Source organism: Patagioenas fasciata, chromosome 4 (assembly GCF_037038585.1).
Source record: "Patagioenas fasciata isolate bPatFas1 chromosome 4, bPatFas1.hap1, whole genome shotgun sequence".
Taxonomy (NCBI): domain Eukaryota; kingdom Metazoa; phylum Chordata; class Aves; order Columbiformes; family Columbidae; genus Patagioenas; species Patagioenas fasciata.
The window spans coordinates 44,588,211-44,609,290 of record NC_092523.1 but is presented as its reverse complement, the minus strand read 5'-3'; the positions used below and the strand labels follow the sequence as shown (position 1 = coordinate 44,609,290).

The 21,080-nt window shown below is 36.8% G+C and overlaps 1 protein-coding gene across 9 annotated transcripts in view; it reads left to right on the top strand.

The window, feature by feature from the left end:
* The window catches only part of RAPGEF2 (Rap guanine nucleotide exchange factor 2), a 187,506-nt gene that overhangs the window by 123,223 nt on the left and 43,203 nt on the right, over nt 1-21,080 (top strand). For all 9 annotated transcript variants that reach the window (XM_071807744.1, XM_071807745.1, XM_071807742.1 and 6 more), the window contains one exon: nt 16,575-16,706. In XM_071807744.1, the coding sequence (XP_071663845.1) occupies nt 16,575-16,706 (132 nt within the window). The remainder of the gene's footprint in view (nt 1-16,574; nt 16,707-21,080) is intronic.

Here is a 21,080-nt window from a genome sequence, read left to right as displayed (position 1 = left end):
AAATGCAAGAAAAAAATATTGATAGTAAGGTATTTCGGGAGTAATACTGAAGCCATGTTTCCAGTGTTCTTTATTGCTAATGGATGACAAGTACTACTGACTGTGAAGAACCCTACATGACTAGTATAGTTATGTTAAGGATTTGAGAAAAATTAGGTATTAATGTCTCAATATTTATCCTTGACCAAAGAACCTTGTACCTGCCATACTTCATTTCCAATACGGTATTTAAGAATCTGGTAGCTGTAGCACGCGAGTAGTGTGGGATGACCCCTGCAAGTCTGCAGGCTTTTTAGGATTCTAACTTCTGCGTGTTTAACCCATCAATCTGTTCCTGAAATGTAACTGACACTCATATGGCATCCCAGTACTGGATGGTTGGTTGTTCCTCCAATTTTGTCAGCTTGCCAGTAGTCTTTTTTTTTTTTTTTTCTGTTCATTTTGAGGTAGTGATGATTCAGCTGAAAACTACAGGAAGAATAAACTGTACTGGCAGGGTCTCCGAGTGCTGCTCAGTGGGTTGCTTGTGAAAGCTGATCGTATGCCCAGCAGCTGGAATTTAATGGAGTGTTTGTCATTCCTTCCTAAACCCATGTTTGTATGGGGACACTAGAAGGGCAGATGAAGGAAAACAGATTGTGATGCTTTTGTGTGGGTGATATTGAAGGTAAATAGCCTTATGTTAACATAGCACCTGACCCAAATAGTGATGCTGCTTAGTCCCTAATACATCTGAGACATAGAGGTGGAGATGAGCTAGTGCCTGATTTACTTACATAAGTGTGTGTAAAAACCTAAACCTAAGATAAAAGTAAGGGCATCATATTTTTTAGTGATCCATGGTCTCTATTACAAATGTTGAACACAAAATCCCAGCATGTTTATTTCTGTTTTCATGAAAAGTGAAAGAGGATTTTCCTAAATGGGGAGTAGCCTCCTATATCTCACAGCTTGGGCTGGCTAGTGTTCTAGCCTTTCCCAAGTCCCCTGTTACTGGCAGTCAAGTTGATGTCTCCTGTAATATGCCACTCCTACCAAAACCTGTCTGGGGTACCTTAAAAAGGTACCAAATAATTCAGTCTGTTTCAAATTGGATGGGAGTGTGAGTTCCCCTCCTTTAATTCAGTGAGGCTTTCTGATTTTTTTTTAACATGTCTTCTGAGTTCCAGTTTAGTCAGTCACTGTAAATGACAACAGAAATCTCTGCAGTGTTTGACAAAATGTGAAGATTTTGCCTTGAATGTGAAGATGACTGTGACTCTCTGCACTCATATGTATGCATGCCTCCATGACATTTGCAGCTTATAATAGAGTTGATGCTTCTCCTTTGGACTGGGAATGTAATAGCTTGTTTAACACCAACGTTCTCTTTCAGCCCCTAGCTTCTTGACTTGGATCAAGACCCAGTTGCTTTTCAAAATCAAGGGAAAGTAGGTTCTTGAGATAGTATGCAAAAAGATACAAAGTATTACATGAAAGCTGCATTTAGCATCTAATAAGCTAACAGATGCCATGGTGATCACAAAATGTAGCTCCATATAGTAATTGTGACTTTCTACCTGTAGATTGCTTATTTACAACTGATCCAGGGTTGGCTGGTGACCAAATGCCGGTGTTTGGTAGCAGTAATGCATCCTCTTGGTAACTGCAGTTACCTCACCTTCAGAGGTATGTGAACAGCCAGGAACCACATTGCAAACCCAGACAATAATGCAGTGGTCAAAATTCCTCAACCTGTGATTTTTTTTTTTTCACTCAGTCTATAAATATTGCCCCGTTTTATATGACTGCAGCCTGTCAGCTTGCTTGCTTACAAGCACAGGTGCTGTATGCTGGGTCATTTGGACACATCAGCTGGGTAGGATTTCTTAGTTTATAGCTTGACTCCAAACTGTGACTTTGCAAGTAAGAAAAATGGATTTAAGCTTTGTTTTTTCTTCCCCCTCCTCTGATCAATGATTTCGTAAAAAAGACATCATGCTATTTTTTAGGTCTGTTCCCTTCATGCATTTAGTCATGTTGGCTTGCTTTATAGTTAAAAATAGGCTTTTACTGTTCTGTGCTGCTGTTATTCCTGCAGAGCCAGGAGAATGAGAGCTGGTGTGTGCTCTTAGGACTCCATCCATAGCATTGTTTCCTAAATGCCTGTCTGCTGCTGCTGCGCTCCAAATGCTGTAGGAGTTACACAAGTGTCAGAAAGGTCTGACGTGGGATGATGTGAAAGGGCATGGTAATGCCTGGAAAAAAGGAATGTGGCTGCAGAACTGGGCTATAAATTTGGTAATGGTAACTGGGATCAGTGTCTTGAAAACAGGGTGATGGAGGACATTGTACCTGAAAACTTGGATGTATTAGGTTGTGGTTGAAAGAAATAATCATTCTGGATTTTGGGAAATCTAAACTGAATTGTGGGAATTACTTCTTAGTTAACTATATTTATATTCTAGGCTTGTTGAACTGTCAGCACTGTTCTCATTTTAACCCAACTACATTTTTTGTACTCTTGATATATTTCTTTTGTTCTTTCTTACATGTAAGCGGCTGAAGGTACTCCAAAACATGCATTGTACACTCTCTGCCTCTGCTGTGCTACTGATCAGAGTACAGCTTGACCTCTAAATCTTAATGTATTCCTGATAACAAGCTAGGAAAAAAAAATCTTCCAAATACTTGGTAGGCAGTAGCTCTTTACTCTTCTAGATTGCTCAGGAAAGAGCCAGATATCAGACTTGGATGTGTCTCCCTGGTGTGCTTGCCTTTTCAGTTTTGACCCACATCACTTGTGGATTTTTACGAGATTCTTTTGGCCTTAGAATGAGAAGCTGACTATAGGGGGCTTTTGTTTGAAATATCCATAAAAAATGTAGAAGGATCTTTTTCCCATTGTCCTCACTTTTAAGGAACCATAAGGAAAAAGAAAATGCATGAATTTATGGATTTCTTGGCCTTTGTAAAGTGTTCTACTTAAGTAATTAACTCTGTGTCTGGCAGTGGTGGTCCACTATATATTTTTAAGGCAACAAAGACATGTACTAATGATTTTTAAAGTGAAACTGTTCATAGCTGTAAGAGCAGAATAAAGACCAGACTAAAATGAAAGCAGTGTTTCTGTTAATAACTGTAGAAGCTTGTATGCTTTCGATGTACCTCGGCTGCTGGTGTGTGATTTGGGCAAATTTTTCTGACTCCAGGAGTTTCTGTCCTTTTCAGTATTGGTTGTTCTCAAAGCAATAGGTTCTTTTAGTCGATACCAGTCTTCTGGTTTTGTTTTTGTGTGGTGTAGTTTTTTGTTGTTGTTGTTGTTTTTGTTTTGTTTTCTGAGAAGATGACTGATTTCTTGCACTTCAGAGCAAAGAATTTCTGATTTTTCTATTTAGCAGAGAGTTTCCAAGGTCCTGGAATACAGCTACTATTTCTAAATAAATGGATACCGAATCATAGTTTCACAAACAGTGGCTGCATATCAGCAGGCATATACATAAAATCTAGTTATCTGCTTCTTTCCTGTTGAAGCAAGAGGTTGTTTAGATGGTTGAATGTCACTCCTACACCTGCCACTTCCATTAGTATTGTACATTAGTATTCTTTCTGTGATTATGTTACCCAGGGAAAACTAAAATTGGGAATTCCCGAGTTAGTGGTTTGAGGGTTTTTTTGTTTTGTTTTGTTTTAAAGTGGAGGTTCAATGTTCCAGCAGGGTTTTTATTCAGTTTGACATGCGGACATAAAATTTTTAATGTAGTGCATGGCTAAAATGCTTACCACTTTTATGAAAGAAATTATCCTTCTTAATATCTTGCACCATGGGGTGTTTATAGCAAAGACCATTCTAGCGCGCTCATAAATCAGCAGTAAAAATTTTTCTGGTTATTGCAAGGTGACCTAATGCAGTAGGTGATGCACATGCACATAACAAGGGCAAATGTAGAGTCTTGCATCTGGGTAGGAACAAGCCCAGGTTCCAGTATAAGTTGGGGAATGACCTGTTAGAGAGCAGTGTAGGGGAAAGGGACCTGGGGGGCCCTGGTGGACAGCAGGATGACCATGGGCCAGCACTGTGCCCTTGTGGTGATTAGTAGGTCCAGAGAGGTTCTCCTTCCCCTCTACTCTGCCCTGGTGAGACCACACCTGGAATACTGTGTCCAGTTCTGGGCCCCTCAGTTCAAGAAGGACAGGGAACTGCTGGAGAGAGTCCAGTGCAGGGCAACAAAGATGATTAAGGCAGTGGAGCATCTCCCTTATGAGGAAAGGCTGAGGGAGCTGGGTCTCTTTCGTTTGGAGAAGTGGAGACTGAGAGGTGGCCTCATTAATGTTTATAGATATGTAAAGGGTGAGTGTCATGAGGATGGAGCCAGGCTCCATTTTGGGTGACAACCAACGGTAGGACAAGGGGTAATGGGTTCAAGCTGGAACACAAGAGGTTCCACTTAAATTTGAGAAGAAACTTCTTCTCAGTGAGGGTAACAGAGCACTGGAACAGGCTGCCTAGGGGGGTTGTGGAGTCTCCTACTCTGGAGGCATTCGAAACCTGCCTGGACACCTTCCTGTGTAACCTCATCTAGGTGTTCCTGCTCCGGTGGGGGGATTGGACTAGGTGATCTTTTGAGGTCCCTTCCAATCCCTAACATTCTGTGATTTTGCGATCCTGAGTCTCCAGAGCTTATCTTCTGATAGGGGGGAGAAAAAAAAATGAACTTCATTAATTGTTTTTGCAGAATGGACTTCAGTTATTGGTCCCAGTATTTCTAGCTGATTTCTGTGCTGTTTATTTTTCTGCAGCTTGGCAATCTCTGCTTTAAATTCTTTCTGAATAAACACCATTGAAATATTTCATGGTGTCAGAATATAGATGTTGCTGCATGGATTGTGACTTTAGTGTGCCGTTGACCTAAGGTGGGAATATAAGGGAAGATTTATACTCTGTGTGCTCACCTGCACGGACACAAATAGATAAATTTCCAGAAATGACATCTGAATGTCAATGTTCTTAGCAGAATAATATAGTGCTTCAATTCAATTGACAGTGCCTTCTTGCTCTGCAGCAGCTTTGGTTTTAGCAAGCTCCATGTGGGGTCTTGTAGTTTTGCTTATCTTGTGAATATGTTGTTGTGAACATTCATAAGTTAGGTGATTTGATATTACAGTTTTTAATAACTGCCACTTAAACTACAAAGAAACACTATGCAGGTTGTTTCAAAATTCGATGAAGATATTATCAATATAAAAGATCCTCTGTGTTGATTTGGGTAAATAATTTCAAATGACTTTGCACAATTCTTTCCGCACCATGGTTCAGAATTTAGGGAACATCTTTACACTTCCCAAAAACTCTTTTGTGAAGAGGAGAGAAACAGTCCTTTTTCCCTTCCTATGATCACAGTGAGCATGCATAAGCAGGTGTTTTGTCCAAGCCAATAAATATTCTTGCTAGTTTAAAGAAGTCAGAATCTTCTGTGCAACAAAAATCTGGGGCTGTTAGGAACACATGATACCATGTACAGTTTTAAAAGTTTGTGTCAGTATGAAAAATTTTCAATAATTTTCTTTGGTTACCGTACGAAGGGAAAATGTAAATTACATTATGTAACAATCAAAGCTGGGGATGTTAAAGCAATATTCACTGCTGTTATGTTGCTATGACCTGAGTACAGTTGCACTTTCAAAACTCTTAAATTAAGTAATAAAGCTGCTTAGTAAGCATGTTAATATAGCTTTAAAAATCATAGATAAGGTAAAATCATACTATTTTAGGATTTTGCAACATTAGTCATCTATAAAGGGAAATGGTTATCATTTAAAAATATTTTGAGCAAGTTGTCTTGTTGCTGTGCTATTTTTATTATCCAGAAGAAGTGAGACATTACATATATTACTTTATAATGCAAATATGAAACCTTTTTGCCATCTGTATATCAGCCTCAGAAGTATTATATATAACTTTTTTCCAAAATTGGCTTATTTTAAAAATATAATCCCTATTTTAAGGCAAAATTATTTACCTTTTCTTTTTAGCAACCATTTTTAAAAATTTTGTATTTTTATTTTGAGATACACAATTAAGAATCTTAATACTTTAATTATTGTCATAGACTTTTGCTTTATATCAAAGAAGGCTAGAGTCAAGTTATTCTTAAAAACAAGGTTGAGCAAGCACTTTCATAGCCTCCTGTGTGCTGAGAATGTGCATCCCGCAATATTGTGTTTCTTCAGTTTTTTTGCTTGAGGTAAAGCAAAAAATGTGCATCTTTCATTGTCAGACAAGGAAAATAGAGGAAACTTTTCATTGTAGAACAAACACATGGAAAAGAAGTAGCTGCAGTGCATGATTTCTTATTTGGAGCCAGTCATTAGCAGAAGAAATTGTACATGTTCCTCTCCTATTGCTTAAGTCACTGAAAAGCACAGTTGTTGTATTAGGAGAAAAAAAAACACCACCACTTTTCTCATGAACTATTCCTTGATACAATAGAGCAAAGATAATCCTTCAGTTAAAACTCAGAGTTTGACATTGACATGGCTGCAACCAGAAGACTTGAAAAAAATTATACGTTTAATTGCCCATGAATTGTCATGTCTTTAATCTTCATAATATTTCTTCCAATAAACTTGGTGTTTCGTAGAGGTAAGACTCCATGTACAAATGGAAATCTCCTGTTCTTACATCTCTGCACAGCAACTCCCTATGTATCTATATATTTAAAAAAAACATTCCTTGAAAGTGTACAGAATACTTAAGTCTTAATTAAGAAGCTACCAGTAAGAATATCTAAAATGTTATTATAGTAATCATGTTGATTTTTGTGTTTTTTCTTTTCCTCATTTGGTGATGCCACTTCTGAATGATAAATATATAAAAATCCAGACTGGCTTTAGATTTTTTTGGGTGGAGGAGTGACATGGATCTGGAAGAGATTTTCTGGGTCACTGCCATTATACACTGTTGCACAGCACACCCATAACTTTGTCTAGCTTGGGTTTGAAAACCTTCTCTACTACAGGTCCTGTTGAGTCTGGTTTTGAGAATCTCTGTGGTTCATTAGGCAGCAAATTTCTTTCAACTTGCTGCTCATTAGGCTTTGCCCCTGCATTGCCTTTTACTGGAAATATTGCTTTTTCCTCCTTTCTTTTTCTAGATAGTGAATATACCCCCTCTCAGACTGGGCTGGATAACCCGTGCTTCTCTTGCACTTTCTCAAAATACTCGTTCTTCTGATAATCCTGATAGCTCTCCTCTGACTGTGTATGTGTATGACTTTCAGTCCCTCTTTATTGCAAATACGTATAGCTGGGAATGTGTGCAACACTTCTAAGTAAGATCTCTGCTGGGACCATGAAGAAGAGCTGAGAAATTCTCTATTTTTGGATGGCACATGCTGTGATCTCATTGTGTTCTCCTGTGTCACCTTAGCATTTCAGTCACCTTCTGATTAGCTGATATGCAGAAACTTTTTGCCATCATTTCTGACAGATAAGTACCTAGATTCTTGGGTATTGTCTCAAAGTAATCTCATACCACTTCTTTTACTGCAAGTAGGAGTCATTCCTTGTAGCAACAGTGTCTTTTTGCACCAACACATTTGCCAATATGTTTGATGTGGTGCGGGTTTTTCTTGGGGGTGTATGTGTGTGGTTTATTTTTGTTTTTGGGGTTTTGTTTGTTTGTGGTTTTTTGTTTATTGTTTGGTATTGGTTTGGGGTTTTTTGTGTGGTGTTCTTTTTTTTCTTTGTGGCGGGGGGCTGTTCATGTTTTGGGTTTTGTTTTTGTTTTGTTTTTTCCTCCCATTTGGCAAGAGGGAAATTCTAAGATCTTTCCTATATCTGTCATTTTTTTATATTCCATCTTTAAAAAATAAAAATTACTTGAGTCGCTTTTTTTTTTTTTAATTCTAGGATCAATTCACTTTGATTTCTTTTACTATTGTAAGTTAGTTCAGTGCAATAAAACTCAGTGCTATATTTCAGGAGCAAAATGAAGTAGTTCACATTACACAGCTACAGTTCAGAAGTGACATATCCCATCATGAGTGTTTGAAAAACTTAACCAAGCTTAGTTAAATTGACTAGAGTTCCGCAATCATGAAATGAGATACATGTTGTAAGAATGCCCTACTGATGGAGACTTCAATACTTCAAATTGTACGAGGATAGATGTTTTCACATTTGGGCTAGCCTCAATCCTGAGTGGTGCTTTAAAACTGAAAATAAAATCTGACTGCAGATGCCATCAGTTTTTACCTCTGCTGGTGTGATTTTTTTCAGCATCCTCCATGTCTACTTGCTAAACTGCTATAGAAGAAACCGCAAATGAGTCTATATATGAGGTATACATGGGCATCCCCTCAATTAAAGTGTTCTGCAGGATTTAAAACATCTTGCTCAAAAATGTTTGAGTTAAAATTTCCTGTAAACATATGTGCCCACATAAGTGTTTTTGAACTTTGTTTGCTTTTGCATCCTAAGACATAAATATTTTCTCTGATTTCCAGTGGAAACAAGATATATGACCAGGTTCTTTATTTTTTCCTTTCCCACAGTTACTTGTAAGAGGCCAAAGAGTTCAAAATTTAACCTTAGAGGTCTCTGAAAGTCCTGAAAGTAGGCCTTTTACTTTCCAGCCCAGCAGTAGATTTCAAGGTATTAAATGCCCCAAGAGGAAGTATTTAGAAATATCGAACTGAGAGGAAAATGTCAACTGAAACATGTATTATGATTAGTATGTAAATCGGTTATTCCCAAGAGAGAAATCTCTGCAAAACCAGGCTTTATTAATTTGTTGCCCTCCATGTCTATTGTTATTAAATAATGGGGAGCTTTTACTGAAGTTCAGTGGTTGAGCTCAGTTTTCTGCACTCCTACCCTAGAGATATTTCAGAAGTCAACTGAAACACCTCAGAAGGGTCTTTCCTGCAGCCTGATCTGCAACTATGGTGCAGTGCCTCTCCCTAGTTGTCACGTTTCATTACAGAGATTTCCACAACATGAATTCCCTTCCCTATGCAGTCAGCGTTTTTTGGAAGCTGTTAATTTGTGTGTGGGCATGAGCTGTGCCAGCTCTGTGAGGGCTCCAAATGCGAGTGCTTGGCTGAAGCGGTGGGATACTACCCATGAGTGACGTGGTTATGGTATGGCCTTGTACATATGCAGACATAATATACTGGAATAGGGATTCTGCTTCTCACACTTTGCACTGCTGTTCAAAGATGGGTTCTGATCTGAGTTATAGACTTTTATAAACCAAACCAAACTGATCAATATAAAACATCAGATACTGCTAGTGAAAAAAGTGGAGGAAGACCTGAAAAGCCTTCATAGTCCATTCTGCAAGGTTTCTCTTCCACTTCATTGTTTGGGAAAAATTTTAACAGAAAGAACAAATATCTTCCAGTGATTAAGACAGAGGCACAGATATTTTTCTGTGAAGGAGATGGAAGAGCGTACACAGTGTCAGAGAAATTGTGTTCTCTGTAAAATCAACCTATCCCATGCAAATAGGACTGTTATTAATGCCAGGTGAGGTAAAATTACTTAAATGCTGTGAGAGGAGAGACCATGTTTCTTCAGGTGGTTGAGGTTGCCAGAGAGTTGTTGGTACTTAAATGTATATCCACAGTGAAAACAATTGTAGCACAGTCTCTTTATTTTGATCCCCAGAGCAGAACTGCTTTAATTTTAAAAGCACCACAGATACTCAGATACTGTATTTTAAGAGTACTAAATTATCCTTTGTTGCCCAATGAAGAGGTTACACTTTTACCAGATATTTTCTGACTGAGATTTCTGGATAATGTTCAAAACAAAAATATTCTGGTCTTGCAGATTTGTTGGTGTTCATTTTAAATACATTAAAATTGCTTGAATTCAGAGTTTCAAAACCTTGAGAAGAGCTTTGGAAAATGTAGTATGCTTTAGTTTAGTATGATTTAATTCAGTTTAGTATGCTTTACTTCAAATCCATTCCACATTTTTTTTCTTTTGTATCTTGGTTCACAGTCAGTGTAAATATCTGTATGCTACAATCTTCCCTTCTCTCCCAAACTTAACTGACATTTGTGTTTGTGGAAGGAATATTGTTTATGCCAGATTTCCTGAAGAAGGTACTTTTGAATATAAAGCACTGCATTGAATCTGTGACACAACTGCTGTGAACAGAAGCAACAAATACTAACAGTTCTGGTCCTACAACAGATAAATAACAATAAATATTATTAAATTAACGTGAATGTGTGTCAGTGATGCATTTCATACTTTTACTTTGAAAAGAGTGTCCCTGAGAGCTTTTCTCCATTCTCCGGATACCCATTTACATTTCACCGCCTCTGTCCCTTTGCAGAAGTCAATAATCCTTCAAGCAAAGGATAATTATGTTCAGTGCATTAAATGCTTATAGGATTAGCTGCTGAGAGCTACAAGATGTACAGTAAGTGACAGTCACTCTGCGTTTTGTAAGGGAAAGAAAACTAAGTTCCCACGCACTTGCTGTGTCTTGCTCTCTCTTCAAGACCAGCAGGTCACGTTGCATTAACTTAAATCTCTGAACAGCTTTTTGGGGGCTGCCCATAGCAAAGTATCAGTGGAGGAGAATATTAAGCGCTTTCCAGAAAAGGTCCTTATAATGCTGATTTTTTTTTTTTTTTCGTTAGATGTGTTCTGCCGAGGGATTTCTATATAAACACCTGCTTAACAGTGGTAGTACCCAAATGCGATGTTTTACGAACACAGGTTGTGTCTTGCGTGGTACTCAAGATGAAGAACATTTCTAAGAATAGATCTTTGTGAAGTTTGAGCCACAGTTTCACATAAAGATATCCATTTGAGGAAAATTTGGAGATTCAAAATATGTGAGATACTATTGTACAAAGTTAATGACACACAGAAAACGTAATTCAAGTGAGAAGTTTTTCGTTTAACTCTTGATGAAGTTTTCAGAGAAAATACATAGAAAGTTCTTAATGTTTTCCATCCTACCCCTAAGTACAAGGAAATCTTGCTTCAGTAGGAATTGCATAATGATTCGAACTGTGTATGGTTGAAACTTTCATTTTAAATCGAACTCTGCACTGGAAATGTCAGCCTTCATCATGTCTGTAGACAGAATCGATAGAAATTACTTTATTATTCTGTGATTACTTACATTGACTGCTGTGTTTGAAATCACTGAACCATAAAAACGTTTTTCTTGATGTTTCTCATGGTTAGCAAAAGAGTTATGTTGAAATAGCATGTTGATGAATACTCACCATTATTAGAAGTGTTTCTTCCTCCCATCATTAAATATCATAAATCTAGGTATATCCTTATAATGCATACAACAGATTTAAAATTAATATAAAAATGAACATTTACATAATAGTGAAATAAAGTGTTACTGAATTGATAGGATTCTGAAGAATACTGGATTGGTGATCTGGACTCTTGGAGTGCAGTAAACATTTTGAAATTTCTATTTTGGTGAGGAAAAAATTGTGAAAGACTAAGGCATGGTATTTATTTGTCTGCTGTTGATCTTTATGAAAACATAAAGAACACCAAAATAACTGTTTTAATTTGCTTATTTAGACTTGTGGGACTAAATGCATAAACCAGAAAAGAAATAAACTACCTTTTTTTGTATTATGGTGGCTTTCATATTGTTTTATTAGTAAAGAGATACTACAGAATAAGCACTGAGAAGCATGCGTTCAGAGGCTGAAGCATAAGTGTTTGCTTGTGTTTCTTTAATTTGAGAAAGTGGCAATAGTTTATGAAGGTGATACTTCATGTTGTTTTATGTCTACTGTACTTGCTTGGCCTGTGCTAGAGGCACCTGGTTACTTATAGGGAGTATTCATGAGGAATTGCATAAGAGTGTTACACATTTGCTCTATTAAATTTCATCTTTCTGCAGTTGTACTTCAGTCACTTTGCAGGCTTTATAAATCTTTCATACAGTGCCAAGCAGCACAAGAAGACTTTGTTTGTAAGATGCTTACCTGATACGTTTGCTTTAAAATGAGTGAGTGGTATATTAGAGCTCTCCAACCAACATTCCTCTTGTATTTTAGAATTATATTTGTGCTTATGTCTTTCCTGTTGCTGCATTTATACTTGTTGGTTTCACATGCTGCATTTGTAAAACATAAACCCAAAACCAAATCAAAACCAACTCCACAACAAAAAAACATAGAGAAATAGTATTCAAATAAAGAAAGAATTTTGGTATTATTTCACTGGTGTTTTGTTGGTTTTGTACCTTTTTTTATGATATACCTGAAAATTTAATTTCTTGTCAAGTAAATATTCTGAAAACATGGTAATTTAAAAAAATACTGTAGTAATTGGATGAGCCTGATGAGTGGAAGTTGCATAGAATGCAGCAAAGCTCAGGCATTTGGCCAGGAGACTAAGAAAGAGGAGAATTCGAGCACGGACCCAGAAGTAGCATGTGTATTCAGTGCCTTTATTTTACACAGAAAGGCACATTGTAGGGGAGGAGAAAATCATGATGTTCTTAAAATAGGAGGAAAATATTCAGAGCAAAGTAATTGTTAGCTTTGCGTGCATAAAGTGGTGACTCACTTTGAGGGTGGAAGTAATGAAATGCTGCTGTTAAGATGGGAAGATGTGATAAGGTTTAAGGTATTGTGCAGTTCAAAATGGAGATAACTCTTTGTCCTTAAACAATTATGTGAAACTATCTTAAGTTTTCATGTGTTTTATGGTATTCAAAAAGCAAAAGCATGGCGTTCCCAGATGTGCTCGTTTTCCTCTGGTTTCTTGATATGTTTATAAGCTGTTTAAGTGTGTATGTGTACATTCATGGACACCTGATAAGAGCTATATGTATATTTGTAAAATACTATTTTGATCTCTGTCAAATTAAGATTAGCGCTTTTGTGTTAAGTATTCTATCATTTTATGTTTTGTGTTTGAACATTACCACCGAGTTATGTCATACTTCATTACTTCTATGCATATGTAGCCTTCATGTTTCTCACGGAGTTTGTCCTGAAAATAGGTTATGAGGGCAGTTATCTGACTCTTTCAGTGATTATTAATTGTTTAATATGGTGCAACTAACCTATATTTACTTAAAAACAACTCATGCATTTATTTTTCTAAATTACTCTGCCGTGTTTTTACTCTGCTAGTTCATTTTAATGCTGTGACTCCAAGTGTTCGGTAGCAAAGTTAAGAAATATAATATTTACTGGCTTTAGCAAAGCTGTAGTTTAGTGTTGTCACAGAAAAATAAGTACTTGTTATGTAAAATACACAAGTTGCTTTTTTGTCTTTATTACTTTGAATGACTCCTTAAATCTAGCCTTCCTTTAATGAAAATACAAACCAAGATAAAAATGTCTTTGGTTCTGATGTCATTTGCGATGCCTTTAGTTTGTTGTAGGTGATGTCTTTGGGGCAAAGACTATGTTCTTAGACATTGTCATATTGTGGCATGATCTGGACGATAAGGCATATTATGTGAAAATGTTATGTTTGTTTTTTACTGTGATAAGAAGTATTTGTCAATACTCAGCTGTTGAATGGAATGACAGCTGACCACGAGCACAGAGTACTTAAAAATTTTGTGATAGATTGACAGTAGCACAGCAAATATACCTGTTGTAGTGAAGCAAACTGTCCTAGATATCCCAAAAGCAGAACTGATATTCCTAGCTGTGTTTTCAGCTGAGATAATAGCACAGTTTCATGATGATGTTCTCGAATCGTGTTCACGGCAACTAATTAGGTGTAAATACCCTGTTTTGCGCCAGACAACTTGGTGCTGGTTGCTGGCACTACTGAGGTGGTTGAACATTGCATTTTATGCTTGCTCTGCTTACCAAAACCATTTATTAAACATTGTGCTCCAGGAGTGACAAGTGTAGAATCTATGTAGAAGGGTCAGGCACATGCAGTTTTTCGTTGTCATCAGTTCTTCACTTATTTCCCTGTTGGGTGCAAATCTGTATGTCAAATATTTAAAGTAGCAATATGTGATTAAGATAGAAATGCATGTATTTCTCACACATACTTTTCATTGAGCTCACAATTTAAATGTTTCAGCCTATTTAATTTTTGGATGTTTTTCCTCACACAATTTCTCACCTTAACTTCTTTGGGGGCAGGGCAGTCAAAGCGGATGCTGCTTTCGGGCATGTAGCACAGAGATGTAGTATCCTGCAAAGATGTGAGCATGTGCTTTCTGCTTGTGAATAGTCCTATTTGATTAGGATCAAAGTGACTAGTTAGGTTGCCATAAGTAAAATGCCTGCTTCTCATCTTCTGCTGTCACCGCTTGGCAAGTCCAGCTCTTGCAGCATGGCTTTGACTTGAGGAGTTATTATGAAACCAGTAATCACCAAACATCCAGCTGATTGTCTACAGTCAAAACAATTCAGAAGGCTTGCTTTTATTTGCGATATGTTTCATCAGTTATAGTGGAATCCCCTGATTGCCTGTGTAGTAACAAAACATAAATCCTTGCTGTTCACATGAAACACTAAATGCAGTCATTATATTAAAGTTTGACTTCATTTTTTTAACATACTAACTGGATTGGCTTTAATGTAAGGTTCTTAGGAATTGTTATTGCATTGATAAAAAATAAATGCAGCTGTTAATGACATGGGTATATTTGAAGGACACCATGAAAAATCGAACTTGTTTGGCTGGGCTCAAGATTGTTGAGATGCACCTCCCTATGGAGCTAATACGTATTTGTGATTGAAATAGTTATTACTTCATAAGATATAAAGTTCTCAAAATATTGTATATTTATGAGTTATTAAATGTGCAAATCTTAGATGATTTGTATCTGTATGTCAGAATAATATATGTGAATTCTATTTAGAAATAAACCTGAATTACTTCAATTCGAAGAGATTGTACTTTTAGGAGTATTCATCAACACATTGCAAAACCTGCGATGATTCATTTACTATACATTCTAACTATGAAATGTGTACTTATTTGTAGAATAGCTTGAATCATGATAAAAATGGATATAATGGCCTGAAAATCAGTAAATACTGTTCAATTTCATGTGAATTCGAATTTACAGATTGAAAAGGGAAGTAGCAGAGACAACAGATACTATAACTAATGCACCACTTCATACTGTATTTTCTCCTTCTGGTATATCATCAACAGTAGTGAACATAATTAGATTTTTCTGGAGGCAGCATCCATGGCTGTATGTATTAGAGTATTGCTTTTGTTAATTGGCCTTTCTTTGTTGATTGGTATGTGAAGATCATCTCTAGCTCTGGGCTTACTGAAGTTTTTTAGATTATTAATGTCTGGTTGTTTTTATCCCTTCCTTCAGGTAAAATATTAAGAAAAAATTGGGTTTTTTTTAAAATATCCATTTTTCCTATCACTGATGCAGTCATGCTATGCCAAGGAAGAAACCTTTCCAGGTGTATTAGGAAATGCCAGTCAGCCTAAGTAAGACTAAGGTTTGCATTCGACTGTGCTTTCACCACAAGTCCTAAAGGCAAGGTTCTTTCAGGGCATGTTCCATAAACAGAATAATACTAGGCAAACAGCAGTAAAACCATTCAGTACCTTTAACTGTATAGAGCTAATAATTTTCTCAGTCATATTCTCTCTTGACTTGCGGATTTTTTTTTTCATAACTTTTGTGTGCATTAAAACAAAAGAAATCAATGAGCAAAGTTTTTTTTAAATTCTTGAAGCATTTATTGCGTACCAAAATTGATACATTGACATAATTTCATTAACTAGTGGTGGGATGCAAGTTTCTTCGGGAAGGAGTAATTTGCCCCTGAAATAGCATTTAAATATTTCTTTAGACAGCAAATATTTTTCTTTCTTGAAGTTCACTTTCTGCAGTCTGGCAATTTTTACAGTTCTTAAAGATTTTCACAGAAGCTGTGTGCATAAAGCAATAGTAAATCACAAATCATGGCGATTGTTTGTTAAATAATCAAATATACTGTCTTGATTCATTCTTGAGTACCATGTGTGAGCAAACTCGTTTCAGGATTGCAACTCTTTGCAGTTATGTTGGTTTTCCCACATTTCCTATTTGCCATCCTATTATTTGGCTCAAAGTGTAACAGATAGCTCAGTGGCTTGGATTTTGCTTATCTCTAATGTATTTTGCCAACTTGAGAAGCAAAAGTTAGCTAAATCCAGAGCAGTGCTTGTGTGTGTGGTTTTGTTTGTTTAATTATGTGACTTTACTCGCTGTTAATCCCTGTCCTACAGGAAGCCGTTTATATTGAAACTAGCACAATATTCATATGTGCTTTAATTCTATCCAAATGCCGTAACAAGATATTGAAGAGTTTTGGCATAAGGGTTGTTGCTTCACTGGTATTTGTCCTAAGATATATAGATTTTTTTTAACATATCTTGTGTTTGCAGCTATTTGGTGGTATTTTGCCAACCTCTGCATTAATTTAAAAAACTGCAGAACTCAAACTTTTATGCTTCATTCTCAAACCCCGATAGTTTTCTTAATACACTTGGTACTGGCAGAGAGTAAAGTGTGACATAAATGATTTTTAGTTCATTTTGCTGTGTATCTACCTCAAATTGTAATGATGCCTTTTCTGCTCCACCTATAGCTTCCTGCAGATTTCACAAAGCTGCACCTTGCTGACAGTCTCCACCCACAGGTGACCCACGTTTCATCCAGTCACTCAGGATGTAGCATCACAAGTGATTCAGGAAGCAGCAGCCTTTCTGATATCTACCAGGTAAGGCTGGAACGGATGCGAGGGGAGGTGCAATTGCCAGCGGTTTTGACGTTAATAGCTGAACATCTGTGCTATTACGTATTGTCAGTTTTTTATCTGAAGCAGCACTCAATGGATTTCAAAAAGACTGATTTTTCCTTGAATCGTAATAATGTCAGGGTTTTATCTGCCACGTACTAGATCTGATGTTTGTGAAAACTCAGTAAGGAAGGTGTGTTGCCTTAGTTTGTTAGGATCCAAGTTGGCAATGTAGAGGTGTAGTATTTGGCAGCATTTTCGTATTATGCTTCCTTAATTTTCTTTGTAATTGGTAATTAGAGGGGAGGAAATGTTCCTGAACTTTAGCATGGAGAGCCAGTGTGGTCTCTCCAGCAAAGGTCCCTGGTAAGACCTACCCTGTTTTCCTGAAAATAAGACAGGGTCTTATACAATTTTTGCTCCAAAAGATGCTTACTTTTCTATATGTATAGCTGCCTGGACACTATTTAAGTTGACTTTTTTATGAACTATAACTAGGGCTTATTTTTGGAGTAGGTCTTAGGTTTCAATCATCCTCAGAAATCCTAAAAAAACATGTTAGAGCTTATTTTTGGGGAAACGGGGCAGGAGGTAAAGGTTTTTTTTTTCCTGACTCCTGCATTTCACCTTGTCTTTCTGACTGTCTGATTTGCCATGTGTAAAACAACAGCTGAGATATTTAGTGCTAGAAGACTAGACTTTGCGATCTGCTGACTAAAGGTGCATGTGAGCTGAGCATTATAAGTTGGATCAGAATTTCAAAACTATAGATTTAGGACCATGTAAGGGATTTTTCTTCTTCTTGATGCTGTATTTTACAGTTCTTAGAGGTATCGGCTTTAAAATTTAGAGCATATTCAGTAGCAGGAAGAAATATGCAGTGACAACCAAGTACTGGCCTGACTTGAGGGACATATTCCAGTATCCCCACGCACCTGGTGGCAGCATCTCAGTAGTGTTTTCTCTTCTAACTGTCCTGGGAAAGATGGAGAGGTTGAACTGGTGAGAGTTTCTAAGTTATTATACTTAACAGGGGTTCTTCTTGTCATAAAGATCTATCCTCTGTGTTTGGAGAAGCTTGGGTTTGGAGACATTTACTGTGAAACTGATCCAGAGAGTCCCTAGAACTCTTTGTGGTGTTTGTGCTTCCTCTAAATAAAAAACAGCAAAAAGCATCTGAAATAAAATGTTTAGATCCTTCATTTGATATTTACAGCTCTTGCAATGCTGAAGGAGAGGATTTGTCCTGATAAGAAACTATAGCAATTTGTTATTCTGAAAAAACAATTAATCAAATCTGATTAAAATGTTATATCAAAACAATGGTAAAAATATTAAATGAGACCAGTTCTACATTAAGTACTGTTTACTAGAAGAGGAATAATGTTTGTCCGGGATGCTTTTAAAAATGCAAATGTTGCATTTAAACAATGGGAAAAGCATCGTATATACAAACACAAGTTCAGTTGTGAGCATACTTATAGCGTGTAGTCTGCTTCAGGTGAATAAGCTCGTAGGCATTTCTGTAGGAGAAGATAGGCGATAAAAAGGTCCCAGTTCAATTTAGACAGTAATTGCAATACTGCAAAGGTTTATTTTTGTGAAAAATGTCAAAGTTACTGAACACTTTAGGCATAGCGTATGCCAGTCAAGTATGCTTGTCAGAATTTCTTCTGAGAAGATTACTTCAAGACAGGATTTAAGTTTATACTGTAAGGGTGAAGAACATGTAAAACCGGCTTTGTTCTTCAAGTCATCTATAGATTTTCATACCTTTCATTCCGAAGATTTTACATTTTAACACGAAAATACCAAGTACCTCTAGAAACACAGTGGTAGGTGGCAATTAATTACAGTCATAGAGTTGCTCTCTAGATAAGTTGGTAGTAAATTTTTTTAGAGTTTCAGCAAAACCTTTATAACTGTGAAAATGATCACTGAATTTCTGGAAAACTAAAAACCAAAAAAACCCAACCAACCAAAAAAACAACAAAAACAATCACACAGAAGTTTCAGGGAAGTACATCTTTCTGTAGTCACCAACCTGGTGTATGACACCCATAGCAAGTTTTGTTTGCAATAATCGAATCAATGGGGTGGTTGGTGTTGGAAAAGATTTAATGATTTTGTGAAGTATTTACCCGGAGAACATTTACTTTTTTAATATTCTTTTCAATTTAATTTAAAAAATAATTGAGGATGCCTTGTTGTTCTTGGTGATCTTAAAAAATATGTGGTTTCTTAAATAAATCTACAGTTAATACTTCATTTAAAGATATATTGGCACAGAGGTATTGAGAACTTCACAATTGTACAATGCCAGAGTAATTATTAAAATAACCTATGTCTTTATCAACATTAAGAAATATGAGCGGTTATTGTGGAATGTAGCCCCATGTTTTTGTCTTGATACACATACTTGAAAAAAAATATTTTAAAAAACGAATTCGTAAGTACAGGTGTGGAAACTGATAAGCTTAAGGTTCTTAAATTATTGAATTCAACTTTATGATACCAAGTATTGTTTGATGTAATGATTTCTCATATTGTGGTAAATCATTAATTTCTTACCTCAGTTTCAGTTGTAAAGGGATGTAATGTAGCAATGTTACGTTAGGTTAAAGTGCTGCCAAAAAAAAAAAGCCACAACAAAATACAATGGCTGTAATTTCATTTTGCTACAGTCAAGTCAAGGATTAAATAAACAAAAGTACTTTCAGGAACTGAGATTGGATTAGTCATTCTCTCTCAATTATTTGCCTTTTAATTCTCTCACAGGTTTTTATTCAAAAACTGTAAACCATAACCAAATCATCTGCATGGTTTTTTTTGTTTGTTTGTTTGTTTTTTTTTAGTTCCATTTTAATAGGTCTTAGGCAAAGCTCATTATCATTGTTCCTCTGTTTCTTGTTTTGTATATAATGTCATTTTTCTGTTCAGTAGAATGGCCTTCTGTTCATTATGCTTAAATAGAAAGGCAAGATTTAGAAAGACTTCCATCTTATCTTTCAGTTAATAGAATAATTAAAAAATATTTTATTAATTAGATCTTCACTGTCGAAATCTGAGTTAATGATATGTCAAGTTTTGCATCCTAGTAAGTTTTGGTTCTGCAGCCTTAAGAGCAGCTCTTTGCGGTGAAAATATGTTCATGACCTTTTAAGATTTTTGTGAATAAATCATGAAGCTGAATCTTCAGATGCTTTCAGCATTGAGCTGAGAGTATTTATTTTTAAATATTAATGCTGTAACTAAATTTGTTTGTCAAATGTTGCACATGAAAGAATTTCTTCTAGGATAAGAAATACTTACCAAAATAAAATTAAAAATCCTTTGTGTTTACCCCACCCAACTCTCCAAAAATACTTCAGGTGCCAATCAGTAAAGTCCTTAAATTATGTCACTTGTATTTTAGGAGATAAGTTCATAAAGTGACTAACTCTTTAATGTGACTGGAGAGGAGGGGTTGCTGGATGTTAAGAGATTATGTGCTGGCTTCTATTTGCCAAGAACAATACTGGTGTTGATTTGACAAAGCAAATAGCTTATTCCTGCTTCCACTGTATGTGTGGCTGCTCACTCCCGTTTCTCATGCTTGGTTGATGCTTCCTTGTATGGATGTATAGACCTGCTCATATACGCTCCTAAATGCTTCTGATACCTGTCATGTATATTACCAGCTGATGATCCTGCTCTGAGAGTGAGGAGATTTAAGCCCCTCAACGCATGTTATACCTTCCTCCCTGTTTTGGGAAGGCATTTCTGTGTTGGCTCAGCTCTTTCCTTGGCCAGCCTTTCTCTGCTTTATCCTGTGCTCAGCCCGGTGCCTTCCTGCTGGCCCCACGTGCCCCCCAGCGTCTGCCAGACACTCCTGGTGGTCCAGGAAACCGGGAACATCCTTTCTGAGACCCTCCCAGGATGTGTATGTTGCATGGAAATTTTGAAGATGTCAGCTTTATTTTTCTCACAAGTCTGATGCTTGTAGAAGAAAGGTACACCTTCCAGACAGTCTTCCTGAGAGAACCAAACCATAGAGTCCATGCAGCCTGACCCCAAGTTGTTGTATGCAAAATAAAGAGGTTTTACCTTAAGATCGTGAGTCTTTCTGACTGTATCAGCCTCTGCAGTGCAGGACTCGGGGTAATTCAAGAACATCTGAAATGGCTCAGGTAATGTAGGTCGTCCCCCCCCAACTTTTGGCTAAGCCCTGTGCAGTACATTATCACTCTTGCTGAGTTTGGGTCCTCTAATCTCTTCTACAATTAGTAGCCTAGGAGTAACTTTCAGAGTCCTTGTTCATGGGAAACGTTGCTGTGTTTTGAGAAAGTGGCAATTAGTTGGTGATAGAGGAGGATG